The sequence below is a fragment of the Nyctereutes procyonoides genome, unplaced genomic scaffold, assembly GCF_905146905.1.
Source record: "Nyctereutes procyonoides isolate TBG_1078 unplaced genomic scaffold, NYPRO_anot_genome, whole genome shotgun sequence".
NCBI lineage: Eukaryota > Metazoa > Chordata > Mammalia > Carnivora > Canidae > Nyctereutes > Nyctereutes procyonoides.
This window is the reverse complement of record NW_026575020.1, coordinates 41,479,555-41,499,953: the sequence shown is the minus strand read 5'-3', so window position 1 is coordinate 41,499,953 and position 20,399 is coordinate 41,479,555. Positions and strand designations below refer to the sequence as shown.

The window sequence follows — 20,399 nt, the reverse complement described above, 5'->3', positions numbered from 1 at the left end:
GCCTGTGCGTGCCCGTAAGCAGCTCCTTCCTCCTCATGCGCTGCTTGGGACAGGGAAGGGCCTGGGCTCAGAGGCTCAAATGGAACAGGCTGCAGAGGGGGCCAGGGGCCCAGTCCTTCTCTCACTGCTCTGAGCCCTCCCTGCACCCCAGAGCTGCCTCAGGACACAGGAATGCCAACCTTCTCCCCAAGAAGATTTTATTGAATGTGCACATAACATTCATCCTCGGGTGCAAACTCAGGCCAGCAAGTGAAGACAACAATGCTCGTGTCAACGTGGGCGTGCTCTTGCCACCAGCCCCCAGCACAGCAGGGGAGACAGACGGCAGGGTGGACTCTGCTTCCCCAGGGCCCCCCAGTATCCATTATACTCTGCTTGTGGGGGTGAGGCAGGGTGGGGAGGCTGCCCTGTCCCTGATGGGGCTCAGGGGTCTGCCCGGGATGGATGGGTGGATCTGGAACCTGTGCCAAAAACACCTGAGAGTCCTGGAGGTGCCCATGTGCCTAGACATCACACAGCTCCCCTGCCACCTCAGCGGCCAGAGAACATGCAGAGCTTGAGAGCAACTTGCCCAGGGGGTCGTGACCCACTCAGGAAGGGATGGTGTGATGGGCCTGCAGCTCTTCACACCCCCCAGCCAAGAGGCTCAGGGCCTAGCCTCCAGGCTTCCTGGACCCATACAGGGCCCCTCAGTGACAAAGCTCCTTGGGGTTACAGGGGCCTCCAGGAACCCCCTTGCCCTGTCAGACACCCCTGAGACTGTGTGACCACTCACAAATAGGAAATGAGAAATCAGGTCAAAATGTTCACAATTTCCTGCATGTCTCAGATGGTTGTTTTCTTAAATGGTTGGGCCATATTTTAACTCAGTTTATTGAAACTAGTCAGTTTAAAGATTCATCAAATCAATAAAGTAAAAAGGAAAAGGTAGATAAAAGAAACAATAACAAAACATTTCAATTGAACTTTGGTGACGTTGGCCTCAGGAATTTCTGTGCTATGTGGGCTGGGGAGGGGGTGGCTCCTGGCCCTTCTGCCTCTCAGCTGCCAGAAGCCAACTTTGTCCCAGCTGGGTCCTGACCCGGGGAGCCTGGGCGGCGGTGGGGGGGGGGGCTGCATCAAGCTTGTCCTCCCAGTTGGAAACCGGGAACCTGCTTCTCAGCTCTGCCCCCATGGTCCCATGCGACGGGAGACCCAAGAAACCCCGGCCCAGAGGGAGAGCACAGAATGGTGGCCTGACTCCTCCTAATGCACTCAATTTTCCCATCGCTATTTTTTCTTTTACAAATCAGAGTTGCTGGTGCTCCCAGCCCCTGTACAGGGCTGGCTGGGGCTGCGTCTAGCTATCAGAGGGCTCCCTAGAATCCCTCAGCCCCAAATCCCTACCAAACCAGAAACTGAAGGTTGGCAGCCGGGATGAAGACCCACAAAAGAACGAACGAGAGTGTGTATTGCTAGAGATGGTTTGGAAATGCCCCACCAGGTAGGTAGGTTCTCCTTACTCCAAACTGCAAGCCACATGTGTCTGGTGCAGACGAGTTCATGCTGAGACTACCACTGCCACCCGCGCTGGTCCACAGGGCCAGGCTGCAGTTGGGTCAAAAAGTCAGGGTTGGGGAGGAGAGGCCCCCGTGGCCTTGGGGCTCCTAGTGGGAGGCTTCCAAGGGGAAGGAGGGTAGGACTTGGTCTGGGGCAATCGTTCGCCCAGCTGACCTCTTTAGTGCAAAACCTATTCGGGTGTCGGGGAGGGGTGATGGCAGGGTGGGATGGGTGCCCAGGGGCTAGGTCCATTCCTAGGCCAGAACTGGCACCATTCTCTAGTGGCCAGGCCTCAGAGATGGGTGGTGTGTAGGGGAAGAGGGGTGGCAGAGAGGGTCCCATCCCTTCCCGCCAGTAGAACCTGGGCGTAAACAGAGCAGCAGGGAAAGCAGGGCCAGCCAGCAGCGGAGCACAGCGGCAGGCAGCACAGCGCGGCCCCCTCGCCCTCGCTCTCGCGTGCCTGGCTCACTCGAAGGTCTCCCACTGCTTCCTGAGCTGCTCTACCGAGCCCGCGGCCTGGGCCGGGCTCACATCTTGCTTGGTTTTCCGTAACAATTCCTCAAAGGGGTCTCTGGCCTCTTGAGGAGCAGAGGGCTGCAGTGCTGGCTCCAGGCCCTGTGGGGGCCCGGGAGGAAGGAGCGGGGGGTCTCCGAGCCTCAGGGCCAGCCCCTGCTTGGCCTCAGCAGCCCTGGCACTTGAGCGGGCCAGGGGCAACGTTCGGATCCGTGAAGGGGCGACCATGGGGGGGCCCAGTGGCTGCAGGGGACTGGTGTGGGCACCCATGGGCATCTGGCCAAAGAGGTTAGGCATGGAGAGGGCAGACAGGTTGGGCTGAGATCTATGTGGAACACAGAAGCCAGAACTGGACAGCAGGAGGCTGGGGGCAAAAGCGGGCCCCAAGGAAGCAGGAGGGGCCCCGAAAGGCCTGGCTGGTGTGGAGACCAGGGGCACAGCGGGCAGTGTTGCCGGCATAGATGAGACAAAGGGATTGAGCGATGGCTGTGGGAATGGGGTGAGGTTCCCTGCTGGGGGGAAGCTAAACTGGGGGGTGAGTGAGGTGGCTACATTTGGGGCTGAAGGGCCTGGGGGAAGAGCACTGCCCGACCAGGCTGTGTGAAGAGGGTCCAGGAGGGCCAGCAGGGCATCGCTGCCTGTGCTTGCAGCCCCAGGGGCCAGGCTGAGTGGTTGCAGCAGTTCGGGGGGTGCTTGAGGGGCAGCACTGGGGAGGTGCCCCGGGAACGGCGCCGGACTTGGGGGGGCTCGCCTCTCCCGCTCAGCCTGGAACCGCTCCGAGGAGAGGTCCCCAAGGGCTGCGCTGGCAGCCTGAAGTTTGGCCGAGCGGGCGGCAGGGGGTGGAGGCACGATGCCCAGCTCCGGGGTCTTCCTGCCCTGGGGTCGGGGAATAGTGATGCTGCCCGGAGTGGGGGTGGGGGCCTCTTCCTTGTCACCGGAATTCAGGATGCTGTCCTGGGTTGGCAGCATGCGAGGCAGAGCCAGGGACTTCCCAAGAAGGACTGAGGGCTTCTCGGGGGAAGTGGCCGGGGGCTTGCTGGGGATGGCCATGTCATCCTGGCCCAGGCTCCAGAGCTTATAGTATGGGTGGGTGAGCTTCAAGGCCACTGGCATCCCGCAGCTCCTGTCGCTTCTGCTCAGGTCCAGCCTCTGTGGGAGAGAACAAGGGAGGCAGTGACCAGAGATGGACCCAGACAGACTGGAAGGCAGCAGATACCCTTCCCCCTGCCCCTCCCATTGCTTGTTCCCAGACATGTGGCCCATCAGCTCCTTGGGACCAGAGCAGCCGGAGGGCTGGGCCCAGGTCACCAGCAGAGAGGGTCAGTCCAGACGCCAAGCCCGGGCTTTCTTTACCGTTCTCACTTTTCAGACTCCAAGGAGGGCTATCTTCTCCCTGTACACAGGGAGTCTAGAGAAAGCCCTATCCTTTTACGTCAGTATTGCCAAGTGGTTTTAGGAAAATGACTCCATTTATTAGACATCTACTGGCTGGGTCTTTTTTACTTTTCTTTTCTTTTTTTTTTTTCTTTTTTACTTTTCAGAGTATGTGGGCACTTTTAATCACCTGTGAGCTCAAGGATGCATGAGGTATGGGGCCTGGGCAAAGGTGTCTTCTGTGGTTGGCAGGACTAGGCCCATGTCCCGGCTGTGCCACCCGTGAGCCACACTACCTGGGCTGCAGTGGGAGGGAACAGTAAGTAATGCCCTGCAGGAGGGCGGCATGAATCACTGCATCTGTGGGAGCTTTGTGAATTCCACAGATCCAGTGACTCAGTCACAGCCTCCACTTGCAAGTGGGGAAACAGGCAAGAGGGGCTATGATAGACTGGAAGGGCACAATGGAGGAGCAGTGGTCCCACGCAAGTAATCCAGAATCCAGGAACTGTGATCCACAGGCTCTCCAAGGAGACCTGGTGGGCATGGAAGCAATCCCAATTCCATCAGGGGTCCAAAGAGCTGCCAGAGGGTGGAGGCTGGGGCCCTGGGACAGTGACTCGGAGCACTGGCACACCTCTGTCTGATGCACAAATGGAAGTGAGGAGCAGGTTTCCATCGGGTGTGACATTTCTATAGTCATCAGTGGCTGCTGGCCTGCCCGGGGCAGGGTTTGCAGGCAGAATGACCCCAAGCATCAGCTGACCCTGCAGAAGTTGCTGTTTCTCCCTCGATTTCCTTCACTGTCACATGGGGGAACCTGCCTCATGTGTGGAAAGCACCAGCCCTGGCAGGTCCCTGTCCCTGCTGGCATCATACCTGATAGTCAAATGTTCCCGGTTGCTCCCTCAGGTCTTTGGGGGTCCGAAGGTCCTCCAAGCTCTTTGCCTGGCCCAGTGGCTGCAGTGGCACCTCCATGTCCAGGCTGTTGAAGACGTCTTCCAGAAGGTCGATGCTGGCAGCCCGGTCAGGTGGAGCTGGGGCAGGGCCCGTGGGCTCCCGCATTTGCTGCTCTGGACTCTCTGCCTCGTCGCCTTCTGCACTGTCTGATTCCTTGAGCGTCCGATACGGCAGAGGCCTGGGAGGAGGCAGAGCAGGCTGGATTCTCCCGCCCAGAGCCTCCACAGGAGGAGCAAGCAGCCCCCACCCCAGGAACTCCTGGGCTTTGAGGAGTTCCACCCAGGAGCTTTGGGGACAGGAGAGTGTCTTGGGGTCCCGGTGAATGCTGGGGTCTGGGCAGTGGCACTCGCACTGGGGGATCCACTTAGGTCCCCTGAAAACCACAGGACCCACCAAATAACTGGCCAGTGGGCTCACAGGCCACCCTGACAAGGCATGAGGAACGGGACATGCCTGAAGCGGGGCAGAGTGCAGCCTCTGCACTCCCACTTCCCGGTGGCTCCCAGGGGCCTGGGCTGGGGAAGTTTCCTCAGGGCAACTGCCCAGGGTGGCTCTGGACCCTCGGGGGGACCCACTGGGGCCTCAGACTGTGCTCTGTTCTAGCTCTGGTATTACCCTTTCTTGCTATGGGACCTTGGAAAGCCTCTTAACCTCTCTGAACCTCAACCTCTTCCCCCATTCCAGAGTGCACCTCCCTTGCAGGTGGTGGTGGTGATTACGCGACTAAAACTATCACAGTGCTTGGCACACAACAGGCACACACAGGCTGTTCACAGCATTCTGTATGTCTGACCCAGGCATAGGTGACAAAAGGTTCCTCTTACTTTACTTTCTCACAAGCCTCAACCCCGGGGCACCACTGGGTTTGTGGAGAATGGTGCCTGGATCAGCCTTGGCTTGAGTCAGGGCCAGGACAGAGGCTGGGGTTGGTTCTGTCCCCGTGTCCCAGCAGAACGAGCAGACGGCTCCCGTAGAGTGGGGGGAGGGGGGAGGGCGCCACCTGCTGGTCCTAAAGGCCCCCTTGCAGGAACCAGGGGAGGGGAGGGCTCAGTCCTCTACAAGGACTCCATCAGCCTTTGGTATCTCCTGGAGTTCAGAGAGGCTAAGCAACTCACCCTATGTCACAAAGCAAAAAGTACCAATGGACACCGAGTATGAGAGACTTCAAAGGTTTCCACGCACTCTAAGCCATCTGACCAAGGAAACCAAGTTTGAGCACAATGAAGGGGGATAAGGAAAAGTCAGTGTGCTCCTTACGCTTAAGGAAGGAAATGTATTCTTTAAAAAAAAAATCATTTTATTTTTTAATTTTGATTTAGAGTGGGCCAGTTCCCTCCCCCCCTTTTTTTTGCTTTTCCTGTGTAATTTATTTTTATTTATTTAACTCCAGCATAGTTAACATGTGGGCCACTTCCTTTTTAATCACACAGACACACAAAAGCCTATACTTTTCATAGGTCATGGCTGAGGGAGTGAGCACTAGTCACTATTTAAATAATTAAGGCATCAATGAATTAAAAAATAATGAGGAGACCCACTGGACTCTGGTGGGGAGACCCTGGATGTCACCGAGGCAGAGTGCTTTTACCTGCAAGGTGATTTTGAGTTGATATATTTCTTATTCCAATGGTTCTTATCTTTATTTTATTATTATTTTTAAATATTTTATTTATTTATTCATGAGAGACTCACAGAGAGAGAGAGGCAGAGACATAGGCAGAGGGAGAAGCAGGCTCCACGCAGGGAGCCCGATGCGGGACTCCATCCTGGGACTGCGGGATTACGTCCTGAGCCAAAGGCAGATGCTCAACTGCTGAGCCACCCAGGCATCCCAGTTCTATCTTTATTTTGACTAATAGTAGAAATAATAATTGTTACGTTAGGCCAATGGTATGATTACGTTAGGCCAAACAGATATTACTGCCTAGGACAAAGTTAACTTAAAGTTTTAACAGAACATTTTTAAAGAAAAAGACTTAATGTGCAGAAAAGATGGCATGTGAAGGAGATTGACTTGCCAGGGTCACTGGTGGGCTGGAAGCAGAAAGGGCCAGAATCCTCCTACCCCTGGGGGGCAATGAGAGAAGCAGAGCTGGTGGGTTTTATCTGGAGTTCTTAGGAACCCAGAGGCCTGGCTGGAGGGAAGGGAACTGAGAGGGGGAATGGAGGGAAGGACCTCCTCTTCTATAAGATGGTTTTAATAGCTCACTCCCTGGAGGGTGGGTGTGGGCTCCGTGGGTGAAGGGCAGCTGTCTTCCCTGAAAGGCTCCCATTAAAAACACTACAGCTTTGTTAACTGACACATACAGAAGCTGTCCCTTTGCTCAATCCCAGCCCCAGAGAACCTGTGGAGATGAGAACTGGGGAAGGAAGAGAAACTGCCAAAGCTTAATGCCAGGTAGTGGGGAGTGGGGTGGGGGGGTGGCCGGGTTGTGGGTGGATCATCTTTTCAGTTAGTGTGAGGCTCAGGCTATAAACAATAACAACAACAATAATAAAAAATCATCTCACAGTCAGGCAGATTGGTAAAACATTTGGATCTATCAGCAATTATATGCTCGCTTCAGCAGCACATATACTAAAATTGCATCTATCAGCAATCATATACACTCCATATCAGTAATTTTTTTTTTTTTTTTTTTTTTTTTTAGACTTAAAATCTGACCCTCCATCTGCATAGCTTTGGGAGCTTATCTCAATAAGAGGAGGCCTGGGCATCGACACCCAGTCGGGTTAACAGTCAAGTAAGTGCACTGTCCTGGGTAAGGGACCAGGACTCATGCCTCCTTTGCACACCTGCAGGCCCCACTGCTCCCGTCCCCTCACTCCTCACCACAGAGCCTGCGGGGCTGGTACAATGTGGGTCCCGGGCAAAGGCACACAGGGGGGCACTCACCCCTCAAGCTGGCATGGGGGCACCAGGAGGCAGCAGCTCCAGATGGCCCTCCCTACACACAGGGGGCAAACGGCTCCGGCCCCCCACCCCCATGCGGCCCAGGAGTGTCACCAAGCCGAACTCAAAGAAATGGAAGAAGGAAGGAGAGACCATTCAAAGGGGGCGGAGAAGAGAAAGCTTTCAGTGAAGCCAGAGCTCGGGCCCTCTTCCCGCTGGCATTCATCGTCAGAGGAGTCTTCGGACAGGAAGACCGCATAGTGTCGCAAGGGCTTTACCAGGCTGGGGCAGAGGAAGACAAGAGAGAAGAGGCAGTTAGGAGGCACCCTTGGAACTCCATGTGGTGGGCTGGGGGAGTGGGGGGGCCTCTGGGCTCAGCGCCTGGCCCTGGCGTCCCCCTGCCAACCAGAGGCAGAGGCTCCCTGGAGAAGGCCAGAGGGCCTGGGAGGCTGGGAGGGCCCCAAGGTGAGGAAGCTGGTCCCCAACAGGAAAGAAACCGAGAGTCTGCCACAGGTGTCAAGAGCCTTAAACACATGATCCAGTCGCCTATGACCTCACAGCTCTACTTCCATTTAGATAACCCTAAATGTAGCAAAGAATGATGCACGAAGATGTTCATCACCACTGTTTGTAATATTAAAATATGGCACATCCTAAATTTCCAGCAATGGGAGGCTATGAATTATAGTACACTTGGCTGAATATTAGCCACCCATTAACTCTGATGTTTATGAAAGAGCAAAATCTCAACACCAGGATGCAGAATTGCAATTATACTATATTCTCTCTCACCTATTTATGGGAAAAGGCAGAGAAAAAAGACTGGAAAGGGATATGCCTGCGTGTTGACAAAAGCTAGAAGAATCAGGGGTGACACACCCCCCCTCTTTATTTTTCTGTGTCTTCTACACTTTCTACAATGTGCATATCTGCTTCAATAATCAGGAAAACATAAAAATAGAAAGTTAAGGAAGAAAGTGAGCCATGTGGAGGGGCTCGGGCTAGAAGGCCCTCTTCTGATTAGCGGCTGGTCTCAGGAGTCTCTCTCACATGCCTCTTCAGAGAGTCTTTTTCATCTGTGATGTGGAAATTAAATATTCATTGTTATAAAAAATACATCTCCCTTGTCAGCCACCTGTGAGCTCTACCTCTATAAACACAAACACCACGCAGCCCCGAGAAGGTCCGCGCGGCCGCTATGAATTATACACTGACCAGGGCCCATGAGCAGCGCGGGCTTGGGAGAGGGGAGCTGGACTGGCTGAGCTTGGGTCACCCTGGCACCCCCAGCCGCTGCTTGGCCTGCACGCTGGGTTGGGCATGCTCCAAGGACCCCTGGGGGCGGTGGTGAAGCTCAGGAGAGGGTCCAAGGTGGGGCAGTCTCCTCTCTCAGAGCAGATTTCTTTCTCTGCTGAGGCAATTCCTTCTGGATTTCATTTCATAAAAGGGCATCATGTCCAAAAGAGTGAATGGGAACCACGCTGGGGGGTGGTGAGGGAGCGGGAGAGCGGGCTGTGCTGTGATCTGCCATCACTGGTGCGAAGCCAGCTATTGCCAAGAATATGCTATTCTTTCAAAAGTAGAACCAGGGCTGGCTCCCAGAGCTGCGGAGCCCCCAGGCACTTGCACACCTAGATCCTTCCGCCTTGTTGTTACCCCTGGAGATTAGGCAGGCCAAGAGCTTTGTCCTCGTACTGAAGGCTCGGAGAGGGGAGGCCATTTGCCCAGGGTTGCACACAGCGGGTGGTGGGTGACTGGGCTCCTCTCTTTGCCTAGGCCGCCTATCTGGATGTTAGGGACTTGGCCCTTCCTGGGTCAGAGAGAGCATTGGCTTAGGTGGACTTAGGTGCCATCTCTCCTGGACTCAGGAGAGAGGGCAGGAAGGTCTGACTCACAGAAATGAGGCCACCCGGCTCCTGCCACACCCCCTGGGACACAACACAAGGTGCAGCAGAGGGGCCACTCCACACAGCCACTGGAATCCTGTTGTGAATCACAAACCCAACCGTGTCATCATCCTGCTTATCTGTCATTATCCTGCAAATCTGAATAGCAATTTCCAGGCAGTTGGTTGTGTGGTGAGCAAACCCATTAGGTGTCAGGAATAATAATGTGCAGACATTTACAGAATGATTTCATCAATTGCTTAAAAGTTAGGGGGATGTACTCACTTGCTGGCACTGGACTGCTCTCCTGGGCAGGAGAGGAGGTGAGGAGGTGAGGAGGTGAGGAGGGGTGGACAGGTACCCTGCCCTCCCCCTCCACTCTGGGGAGCATGGAGAATATGCCGGGCAGGGGTGAGGGCTGCAGAATGGCAGTGCCAAGCCCAAGCTCCGTGTAGGGCAAACACTGTGCTGTACGCTGGGCCTGTCCACCTCTGCGCCTCCTCCTCACCTCCCCTGCACACCTTGCAGACCTCCCTGTCGTCTTTGCCTGGTGCACTCACTGCTCTTCAGTCTTGACGGCTCGGCTCAGCTGGCACTCTAGAAAGCTTTTCTGGAATTCCCAGCTAGTTTTTCTCCTAGGTGGAGTTAGCTTCCCCTGGGGCTGTGTGTCACAGCACTTCATCAATATCATTGAACCTTTTGCAATGCTGTTTCTGAGTTGAGCTCCTCCAGGGCAGGGGCCTGGCTCATTCTTCTCTTTATCCCCACCTGGGGCACGGCATTAGTGCAATGGAGGTTTATGATCGCATGAATGGAAGTCAGTGTACTGGGGAGACGAGGCAACCCCCACCCATCTCACCTATATTTCTGGAGCACCAGCATGGCACCTGTCCCTTTCATCAGCTTGTGGCTCCGGTATAAAAGTGTTCCCTGAGGTCCCCATCTGTCCCCTAAAATGCTGAGACCATAGAATGGGACCACATTTGGGGGTGAGGGTGTTAGGTGTAGAGGAGCAGGCAGGAGTGTCTTGGAAAAATGTTTAAGATCATATCCACTGTGCCAGGGGCTTTATGTAGGTGATTTCTACCCTTCCCAATAGGCTAGCAAGAAGGCTTCACTGCACTGACTCTACAGATGATGGGCCTGTCACTAGTCCGTCCATCCGTCCGTCCGTCCATCCACACACCCAACCACAAGGTACTTCACGAGTACTTGCTATGAGCAGACCCAGTGCTAGGTGAGCACTGGGAAATCACTGTGGGGAAGAGAGATGTGACACAAGGCCTGGCTAGAAAGTGACAAGCAGGGATTCCAGGCCAGGGCCCTCACTTTCTCGTCAGCCGGGCTGGTGGTAGATGTGTATGAGGGGGACGTGAATTTCTGCTTGTGTCAAACTGCATGAAGCTCTTTGGTGTCCCTTGAATCCATCCTGAATGCCCTTCCAGCAGCCATCCAAGTACGCTCTCCTCCTCTGGCTTTGACAAGACAGAGATCACAGCTTGGCACGTTAGCTGAATGCCACTAAACTTGCCAGGAACGTCTGGATTCATGTAAGAGCAAAGAACCTTTGTGCTGCTGGACTGGACCTTGGCTTCATCAAACGAGGCTGCTGCGGTTCACAGCCCTGTCAAATCCAGTGCCTGGCCACACTGGTGTGATTGCGGAGTGGGCTTGGGGAGGTCAGAGGAGGGCCAGAGAACCTCAGCTCCTGGGTCACAAACCACTTTCCCTCCAGTGAGCTCTCCCAGCTGAGCTGGCTGGGCATTGGCTTCAACGGGAGGCCCAGGGTATCTGCTGAACACACTGCCTGTCTCTTGAGAATAACAGAGAACCTTGCCAGGTGGTTTGGTCAGATCAGGCTTTGGGCCACATGGATAATGATGATATACTAGCGGTACTTACAAGTGTTGGGCTAAACGCTGCCTGTACAGTTTCTCATCAATTCCTTATCACATCTCACTTTGCTGATAGAGGAGCCAAGGCTCGGAGAGGGGTATTCACTTGGCCAGTGTCACACAGCAGCTACAGGCAGAGGTAGGAATCTGGATGTGTCTGACTCTAAACCATGTTGTGATCCTGCCTCTTGAGCTCCGTGGATCTGAAACAATGAAATAGGTGGGCGGGTATGCCCCCTTCTACTTTTAATAAAAGGGGAGATTTCAAAATAAACTTATTTAAATTCAGCTGCTCATGTCCTCCTATGAAACATACAGTCAGATATTTGTCAGAGATAAAGGATGAATCGCTGAAAATGTCCAGGTTTAAATTTTTTATTAGCTTAAGGCAGAATATGAGAAAAAAAAAAGTGTACCTCTTCCCTCATTAACCCAATTCAGCTACTACCCTGCAGTCTGCCACCCACCACTTGCCTGGATTTTATTACACACAAAGAGCTGTCTGTGAAAAGGCAGGTCGTGGTGAACTTGGCTACCCAGCGAGGGCTGCCAGAGTCTTGGCGAGAAAGAAAGGCCTGCCGTCCATCACCATTCAGACCCCATCGCCTTCCACGGTTGCTCCTGCCTCTGCCCACCTCATCTCGGCTCAGAGTTCCCATGCAGATGACTTCCCGAACCCTTTCTAATGTTTGGTTTAATGTGTCGCCGGTTAGCGCGTGCATGTGACAGTGGTGACAGGCGCGGCTGTTCCTTTTTAAATACCATGTCAGAGATACGGCGTCAGGAAGCAGGGACGTGCTCTGTGGCTCTCTGCCGTGCCGGGATCGCATGGGCTTATTTTTTAATGAGGAAGATCTGCATCTCGAGAGTTTTTTTCATGTGTCACATTGCGTGGACAAATCAGCAGCACGTCACGCCGGCCCAAAATGAAATGCTGACAAATGTAGATATTTCAAATTTAATTGACATTTAAATGTACTTGAGATAAAGAAGGGAAAAAAATCAGCAAGGACTTGGTCTCCAGAGGTAACGAGGGGAGCTGGTGATCATTTTTAAAGGATCATTTCACTCCAGCACAAAGGATCTTTACTTTGTAAATGTCTTGGCCGCTCTAGCATTCTTTGATTACGAGGCTCCTGATGGGCTGATGAGGGGGGACGGGCCCCAGGACAGGGCCAGGTCCTGCCTGCCCAGTGGATGCCAGTCTGTCCAGCTTTGCACCATCCCCCACTTCCCAGCCCGATGACCTAGTGAAAGTCATTTTACCTCCCTGCACCTAATTTCTTTTCTCTTTTCTTTTCTTTTCTTTTCTTTTTTTTAAAGATTTTATTTATTTATTCATAGAGATACAGAGAGAGAGAGAGAGAGAGAGACAGAGGCAGAGACACAGGCAGAGGGAGAAGCAGGCTCCATGCAACAAGCCTGATGTGGGACTCGATCCCGGGTCTCCAGGATCACACCCCGGGCTGCAGGTGGCGCTAAACCGCTGCGCCACGGGGGCTGCCCTGCACCTAATTTCTTATCTGTAAAATGGGGATTCTACAGCCTTTCTGACAGTGTTATCACAAAGTCGAATGAAATTATTCATAAAGGGCTTTGCCTAATGCCCAGCACACAGTACATATTCAATTACTATCCATACACCACATTCACCTGCTGACAAGTAGATTCTGGGCATTTCCATCCTGTGCAGGATCTTCTCTAGGTATTCAAGGATGAATATAAGTTGGTTCCTGCCTTCAAAAACCCTCCGGCCCTCCAGTTGGGCCTGCCATAGCACATCGGAACTACCTGGGAGAACCACCTGGGGACCTGGTCACACCATCTCTCCATCACCACAACACAGGGCCAGGACTCCAGACCACATCTGAGCATGTACATTGGTTAAAACAATACAACAAAGCTCCAAAGCAAGTCAGAATGGTCTTTGGGGGAAACCAGCTTGGTACAAGACCCAAGTTTCAAGCTCTGAAACTGCACTGTGTATGGCTGGGACCATTCTCAGGGAGAAAGAACTGGACACAGATACAGAACCTGTGGGACACTGGATCTTTCCACTCAGTTGTATGTATCTACTTTAAAACAAGAAGAGAGAGGATCACTGCTGTAATGAGTCATGATCACCAATGAGAGAGTGTTCTTCCTGTCAAGCGAACTGGTCTTGTGGGAACAGGTGGGTGTGAGATCAGGTTTTTCTCACCCCATGGGGGACTTGCTCTGCCAGAGGGCAGTGGTGGGGGGTCTGCATGGCTCTCGGAAGGTGTGGGAACCAGGCGTTCAATCGTGAGTAGGGAGGAGGCTGCGGGATGGCTTGGCATGTCTCTGGGAGCAGTGGGCACAGGGGTCTTGACGTCAGGGTAGGAGGGTCAAGAAAAGAGTCTATGAGGACCAGGTGGTGGAGGGTCTTGAATCTGCACAAGGACTGAGGCAACAGGAGTGGTGAGGGGGTGATACGGGGGGGGGGTGCGGCTGGGGAGGCAGAAGGGGGCCTTACTGGCTTGGCCCCATCTCTCCCTCAGGTTGGCTGTGCCCTTTGCCTTTCCGATCTTCATTAGTCTGCCTATTTGACTATTTATCAACCTTATGCTCATTCATTCATTCCTTCTTTCAAAAAGTCACTAGTGTCAGTTTCACATGTCCACACCCATGCCCCAGACATCCTGAGAAGTCCTTCCTAGGCCCACTGGGTGGGCACTCTCCCAGATAGAGAGGTCTAAACACAGAACACGGGCTTCACCCCACTTTCCCACTTTCTAGGCTCATTGGAAGAGGGAAGAGGGGGATGGGAACACCTTCCACGCTTTTCCTACCCAGAAGAGAAATTGTGTAGATTGTGAGGAACTGCCCCTCACCTGAAGATGGCCTTTGCCTGCCAGGAGTCTCAGTCTTTGGTGGGGACCATGGGAGCAGTGGTGGAGGGCAAGGTGTCTGCTGAGAGAGCAGTGGATGTGGGTGTGGGACCCTGCAGACCCAGGTGTACATTCTTGACCCAAGGCAGATCATTCCAGCTGTTAGAGCCTTGGTTCCTTCATGGCTGGACAGGCTAACACGCTTGCACTGTGAATACTTCTGGGGAGTGGGGGAGGTTAACCAAGGTGACACACTGGCAGTGCTGGGCCTGAAACAGCTGCTGAGAAATGGCAGCAAGGCGCCTGGAAGAGGGAACGGCTCAGGTGAGGTGGCAAAGTTTTCAGAGAAGGCTGACACCGGCAAGTCTTGAGGGTGGGGCACCTTTTCTCAGGGCATGCTGAAGGCTTGGTTTCTCAGCTGGCACTAACTCCTGTTATGACAGCTCCTGGGAGATGTCCTTCCCTCCAAGTGGGAGGCACAAATGGCCGGGGATGAGGGAGACCTGTGTTTTCCTGGGCTGCTGCACATCCCTGGAGACTCCTTGGCAGTTCCTGCTTTTCCAGTCTGGGCTCAGACTCCATGTCTGGCTCCTGGTGTGGCTTTGTCTCCAGGGCCCAAAACCCCCTGTTGGGAGTGGGGATGGGGGCCGGAGTGGGGTCGGGGGCCTCTCACATTGCTAATTGGGTTTGGGACCTTCTGCTCTGATGTTTGGACTCTTAGCTGCTCAGGGAGTGGGTCCTTGCAGGCTGCCAGTAGGTAGTACCCAGACAGCTGTCTCTACCCCTGGGGCCCTGGGCCCAGCTGGCATCTTGGAGACTTGCTCCTGGGGCTGATGGCAGTTTCTGACTCTGATGGCCCAGGTAGGGGAGGTGCTGGTAGCCTCACAATCACATCCCAATCACACCTGGCACATAGTAGGTGCTCTTTACACATCTGTGTTACTTGACACCCCTCCCCCATCTCCAGGGTGCTGGGCTAGAAGTTTCAGCCTGCCTTCAGTGATTCCCTTGTTTGTTCATTCAGTAAACATCCCGAGCGGAGGTCTGGCCTAGATCTGATCCAGGAGTTGGAGTCAAAGCTGAAGGGCACATGGTGGGCTGGGCCTGGAAGCACTCTCTGGCTCCTGGGGTGTATGTGTGCGTGAGCACCTGTGTGTGATACATGGCAGGTCAGCACTGTATAGGGGGAAGCCAGGGGATTGTGGGCCTGGGGAAGGGAGGAGAGGGGAGGGTGCAGCTCATGGGGAGGCAGCAGGGTGAGCACCAGATGGCTGATAGTGTTGCTGCAGGAGGGGAGACTGATGTACCCTGCCAGCCTGAGTGTGAGTGTGGCTCCTGTGGGGAGCTTCCTGAATTTCACTCTTTGGGATGTGAACAGGCATTGTGTTGCAAGAAAGAGGGCAAAGAGTCTTGCCCAGGGTCTCTGGCTGGCAGCTGGTGGCAGGATGCTGACCCAGCTCTGTTGGGTGCTAGAGCTCTACCCCTGCCTGTTGTGATCCAGGGCCAGCACCAGGGAGGCTGTGCCCAGCCCAGCTCTCGAGGAGGTGGAGGGAGCAGCACATCATTGTTTGCCAGAGCATGAGTGCAACTGGCCTGAGGAGATTGGCCTGAGGAGATACAATTGCAGTGTTTTGAGACCTCTCTTTGGGCAGAGCTCTCACTAAATGCTTCTGGCAGCTTCTTCTGATCTTATTTTAATCCTCTGGGGCTTTGGGTGCTGGGGTCACATGGTGCAATTTGGATGATGAGACTCTGTCATCCCTAAGTGGTGTGGGCTGGCAGTTTGGTGCACAGACGGTCTTTGTGCAGCCAGTGCAACCTGCAGAATTTCTCCTTGGTCAGAAGGATTTCTCATGCATGTTCCCCTAGGTCCCCCAGACCCAGATTGGCAGGGAGTCCAGAGTTTTGGCAGGAGTGTAAAGTGGTACAAATCTTTTAGCAAGTTGTTTAGCAATATGGAGCAGAAATCTGCCCCTAGTACAGGGCAGTGACAACCTCTCAGGGTCTCAGCTACTTCTATAAAATCAAGCTAATGATACCCACTCCCTCAGATTTCTTGCAAGGATTAAATGAAATGGTGATTGTAAAGTGCTTAGCAGGCAGTTCTTGGCTACTGGTAGTTGTTAATCATTCCATTTCTTACAATGATGTCAAATGAGAAAAGCTTTAAGACCAAGGGTATTTATTCTGGCATTTCATGTTAGTGAATGCCTAGAACAATCTATAAATCTACTACGAGGGGTGTGGTGACATGGACCAGGCATGTACACAAAATAGGATCTTGCCATAGTTGTGAACGGGGGTTTTGAGGACGTGGGGCAAGTCCACAGGATGGAATATTGCAAGGAAGCTGCGGTTCTGCAAAATATATATAGGACAAACACCAGAGGGGAATTGCAGAAATGCCAGTAAGCTGTGAGGTTCAGAATGAACTTGTCTCTTCCCAAACTTCCCGATTATAAGGTTGTTGGGTTACTTTTACAGACAAATGAAATGGTTTTGAAAAGAGGAGATTTTGTACAAATCTGGCCAGCGAGGTGAGCAGGGCAATGGCTTGTGGGCCCTTGGTGCCTGAATCTGGAGCACTCCTACTTAGTACCTCAAAACATCAAATAAACAGCCTGTGGCCCATCAGGACTCCCATGAGGGTGTTTGGGGGCTCACCAGCTGGAGGGGAGACAGAGGCGTACACTCGAGAGTTCAGGCTCTGCAGCTGGCCAGCACTGGGTGCATCCCCGAGCTGTACTGACTGCCAGCCTCTTGGCTATTAAGACTCAGAAGACAGCCCTGCCTTTCTGGGCTGTTGTAACAACCAAGTTGGAGGCTGTCTGTAACCACGTCCGGTCTGTACCCTCTGCCACTCTGTGAGGGCTACTGCCCAGTCCCCACTGCAGGGAACAAATGATGGGCAGCCTGGTAGAGAGGGGCACCTGGGGACCAGCAGGTGAGCAGTACTGAGCACAGGGCTGCCTTCTAGAGTTTGCTGTCGGCTCCTTCTAAGCATCACATTTGATGGGAAATTCTCTTACACCTGGTAGGCCAAGGGGAAAATACGTTGGGGCCTGACAGCCACACACACTACAGCTGAAATGACCTTTAATGGGTGGGAGGTGTGAACCTCGCCATGACCCGCCGTGCTGTCTCCACTATCCCCATCACTCAGAGTAGCTCATGGTCACACTTAGGTTCTCAACAAAAAGCCTGGATGGTCTGGAAGAGGGGTGAGGCCTGTGTCAGGCCTACCACTTTCTAGTTCAGACCTTGGGCTAGTTCTATTAGCAAGTCTCCCTCTGAGCCTCAGTTTCTCTCTTAGGTGGGAAAGCCACCATCTACCCTTCACAATCTCATAGGATGTTCAGTCAATGTTGCTTGTTTTTCCTTCCCTAAGGTAGAAACACTCAGGCACCAGGGGACACTTTCTTTGCCAGGAGGAGGTCTGATCAGTTCCAGTTCCCAACTTCAAGGAACCAGAGAAGAAGGGTGGTGTGTGGAGCAAGCCGTCTTAGGAAACAGGGCTCAGAACCATCTCCCTAAGCAAAGCCAAACTGACCAGGGACCCCTGTGGGCAGCAGAGTGCCATTGAGAGAATGAAATCAAGCAGCATCTGGAGTCCTGGCCCTGCCACCTTCTAACTGGTTGACCTGGGAACACTGGTCAAATATATTTTCTGAGCCCAAGTTCCCATTTGGTGAAAGAAACAAACACCAGCCGAAGAGGACCTAGAACACAAGAGGGGCTCGACTGTACTTGCTGTTAGGTGGCCCCGGACCTCCAGCCCATGCTGCCTGACCCCTCCTAGCCCTAGTTCTCACCCTGGGGAATCTGCAGGGCATTTCAGCAGCCCGTTCAGAATAATAATGCAAGTAGCTAGTACTTCTTGAGGAGAAATAGTCACTGAATATTAATTAGCTAGTGTAAGCTGAAAAACACAGGGAATGGCTTCCCCAGAAAGCTTTCTGAAGTGTTTTTTTCAATTGTCATCAGATGGTTTTAAGGGGTGAGGACATCCGCCTTTGTTTTGGAAAGGACAGCTGATATTGGAGAAGTTTTGTTTTGGGGAAAAAGCAAGTCAAAAAGAGTCAGAATGGAGGGGTGCTTCTCTTTAAAGGCTTCCTCTTAAAAATCCCAAATAGCTCACACCTGGTTGGTTTTTAAAGCTATCTGCAGAATGAATGGCTGCATGAATGGACAGATGGACATCATCTGGAAAGGAAGAACTGGATCCAGCAGAGGGGCCGGCCACAGAGCTGGCAGCCGATGCTACTGGGCCTTGATGAATTCCAGACGTCAAGCGGCTGCGTGAGGCCACAGAGACTGTCTTATTGTTAATCAGCTCCATCCTGCTGTCCACAAAGTTAATTATTTAATGTGCTTTTTGGAAGTGAGAGTTGGGGTGAGAAGTCGGGAGGGCGGAACCCCTCCCTACACTTCAAAGATCTTGTATCTCTTTCTGCTGTCCAAACCCCCTAAATTGCCAATGTACTTTGATATTCCCAGCGGGGACAAAGATCCGTGAGTCCAGAAAATCCAGGCCAGATTAAAGGGCCAGGCACGGAGTCGATGTGCCCCACACGGAACCACCCGCAACAAAGGCCCATTAGGATCTGGCTCCTGCCTGCCGGCTTGTCTTCTCGTGTCTCCCAACACAATGCTGACAGATTGGTGGAGCTGGTTTCTTTCCCCCCAGAACAATATTTTATGAGGAGTCTGTTTTATTAAAATATTTTCCGCTGGATGCTTCCTGTGTTTCAAGAACTTGGTCTTGCCAGCTGGAGCTGATGACAGTTGAGAAAAACACATCCAAGTGCTGTTGTGACATGGCATTTGGAAGTGGAGGAGCACTACTGGTGGGGGGGTGGGCAGCATGTGAGGAGATGCGGGAAAATGCCCCAGTTGCACCAGACATGTCACTGGTATTACGGGAGAACAGCGACCCCCCCCCCCATTAAAAACTGTGAACAGGGATCCCTGGGTGGCGCAGCGGTTTGGCGCCTGCCTTTGGCCCAGGGCGCGATCCTGGAGACCTGGGATCGAATCCCACGTCGGGCTCCTGGTGCATGGAGCCTGCTTCTCCCTCTGCCTATGTCTCTGCCTCTCTCTCTTTCTCTCTCTGTGACTATCATAAATAAATAAAAATTAAAAAAAAATTAAAAAAAAAAAACTGTGAACAGAAACTCTTAGAATAATATCCCAAAATGTACTTCTTTATCACCTGGAGGGCTGGAGCGGCTGTGAGCTATGGCCACAGAGAAGCTGTCATTTGTTTTCTATCACTGCCAGTTTGCCAACCCACTAAACTAGCTCCCATGTTCCCACTGGTTTGTTTCAACCCCAAATGTTTCCTGAATAGAAATCTAAAACGAGGCATATCGCAAAAAGAAATGAAAAGTGATATGGGCACAATTCTGCTAACAACCAGGATGACAGGATTAGCAGACACTGGCTTTTTGGCATGTACTGAAGGGGCATCCCCTATCACTGGGATGGGAGAGTGATGGCGTAAATAAACACAATTAGGAATTCCAACCTCTAATCAGTGACCTGGACACAATGTGGGAAATGCTTTTCAGTAAAACATGGGAGTGTCGCTGATCTGGGATGCTCTTGTGCAATACAAGGATGTTCTGGGTTTGCATTTCAATATCCACAGGCCCATGGCCCTGTATCCCAGTACAGTGTCTAAAAGATTTTGCCCAGTTTTAAAGACAAGTAACTAATTTCATCCTTCCCTAAAGAAAAAGCTTTAGGTTCCGAGGAGCTCTGAAGCTACACAGCATTTTCTCCACAAGGGGGCAATCATAATCCATGCCAGTCATGGCCAGAGACCTAGTCCTTAATATTCCCACTGTCCTATTGTGCAGAGGCTAAGTTATACCTACAACCAACTTCAGAAGTCCTCTCTTCCAAATTTTGCAAAACCAAGCATCTTTCAAGACATGTGTGCATGAACACACGCACACGCACACGCACACACACACTCACAGTCTCCCATAGCTTTCTGGGCAAGGTTTAAGTAGGCCTAGGTAGGCTGGTTCTGAAACAACACAGTGGTATCAAGTGCTGCTGTACTGTAAACCAGAGTATCCTAGAGGAGCTGAAGTATACCGCAGCCCGGGATAGGCCACAGCTTGGTGTGTCAGAACTGTTTCTTCCTTTTGGCTCCTTTTCTGGCTAGAGCCTGCCATTTCCCTTAGCTTCTTTCCCTGACCACTCTTCTGAAAGTAGAGCAGACAGGAGGAGCATTCCTCTCATCACCCAAGGGACATCAGGGTTCCTGAGGCAGCTGGTTTGGTTCCCCTAACAAACCTGAGACCGAGATGATTTTGTGTACTTTTTCAAAGCCTCCCAGGAAGCCAGTGTGTAGCTGCTGAGCTGTCTGGGCAGAGCCCCAGAGCTATGGGCCTTGGGGACAAAGGGAGGCCCTCCAGACGGTTCTGGACTTGGGGCTGCGTGCAGCTCTAAGTCTCACACCACTTGGGCAGCTCCATCT

General features: G+C 52.8%; 1 protein-coding gene across 6 annotated transcripts in view; it reads right to left on the bottom strand.

The window, feature by feature from the left end:
• Positions 1-172: 172 nt before the first annotated feature.
• The window catches only part of DENND1A (DENN domain containing 1A), a 506,616-nt gene continuing 486,389 nt past the window's right edge, over positions 173-20,399 (bottom strand). For 3 of the 6 annotated variants that reach the window (XM_055337788.1, XM_055337761.1, XM_055337798.1), the window contains 3 exons: positions 7,433-7,561; positions 4,306-4,564; positions 173-3,201 (listed from right to left, as the gene is read on the bottom strand). In XM_055337788.1, the coding sequence (XP_055193763.1) occupies positions 2,005-3,201; positions 4,306-4,564; positions 7,433-7,561 (1,585 nt within the window). In that variant the 3' untranslated portion in view covers positions 173-2,004. The other 3 variants (XM_055337769.1, XM_055337779.1, XM_055337804.1) reach the window with 2 other exon arrangements.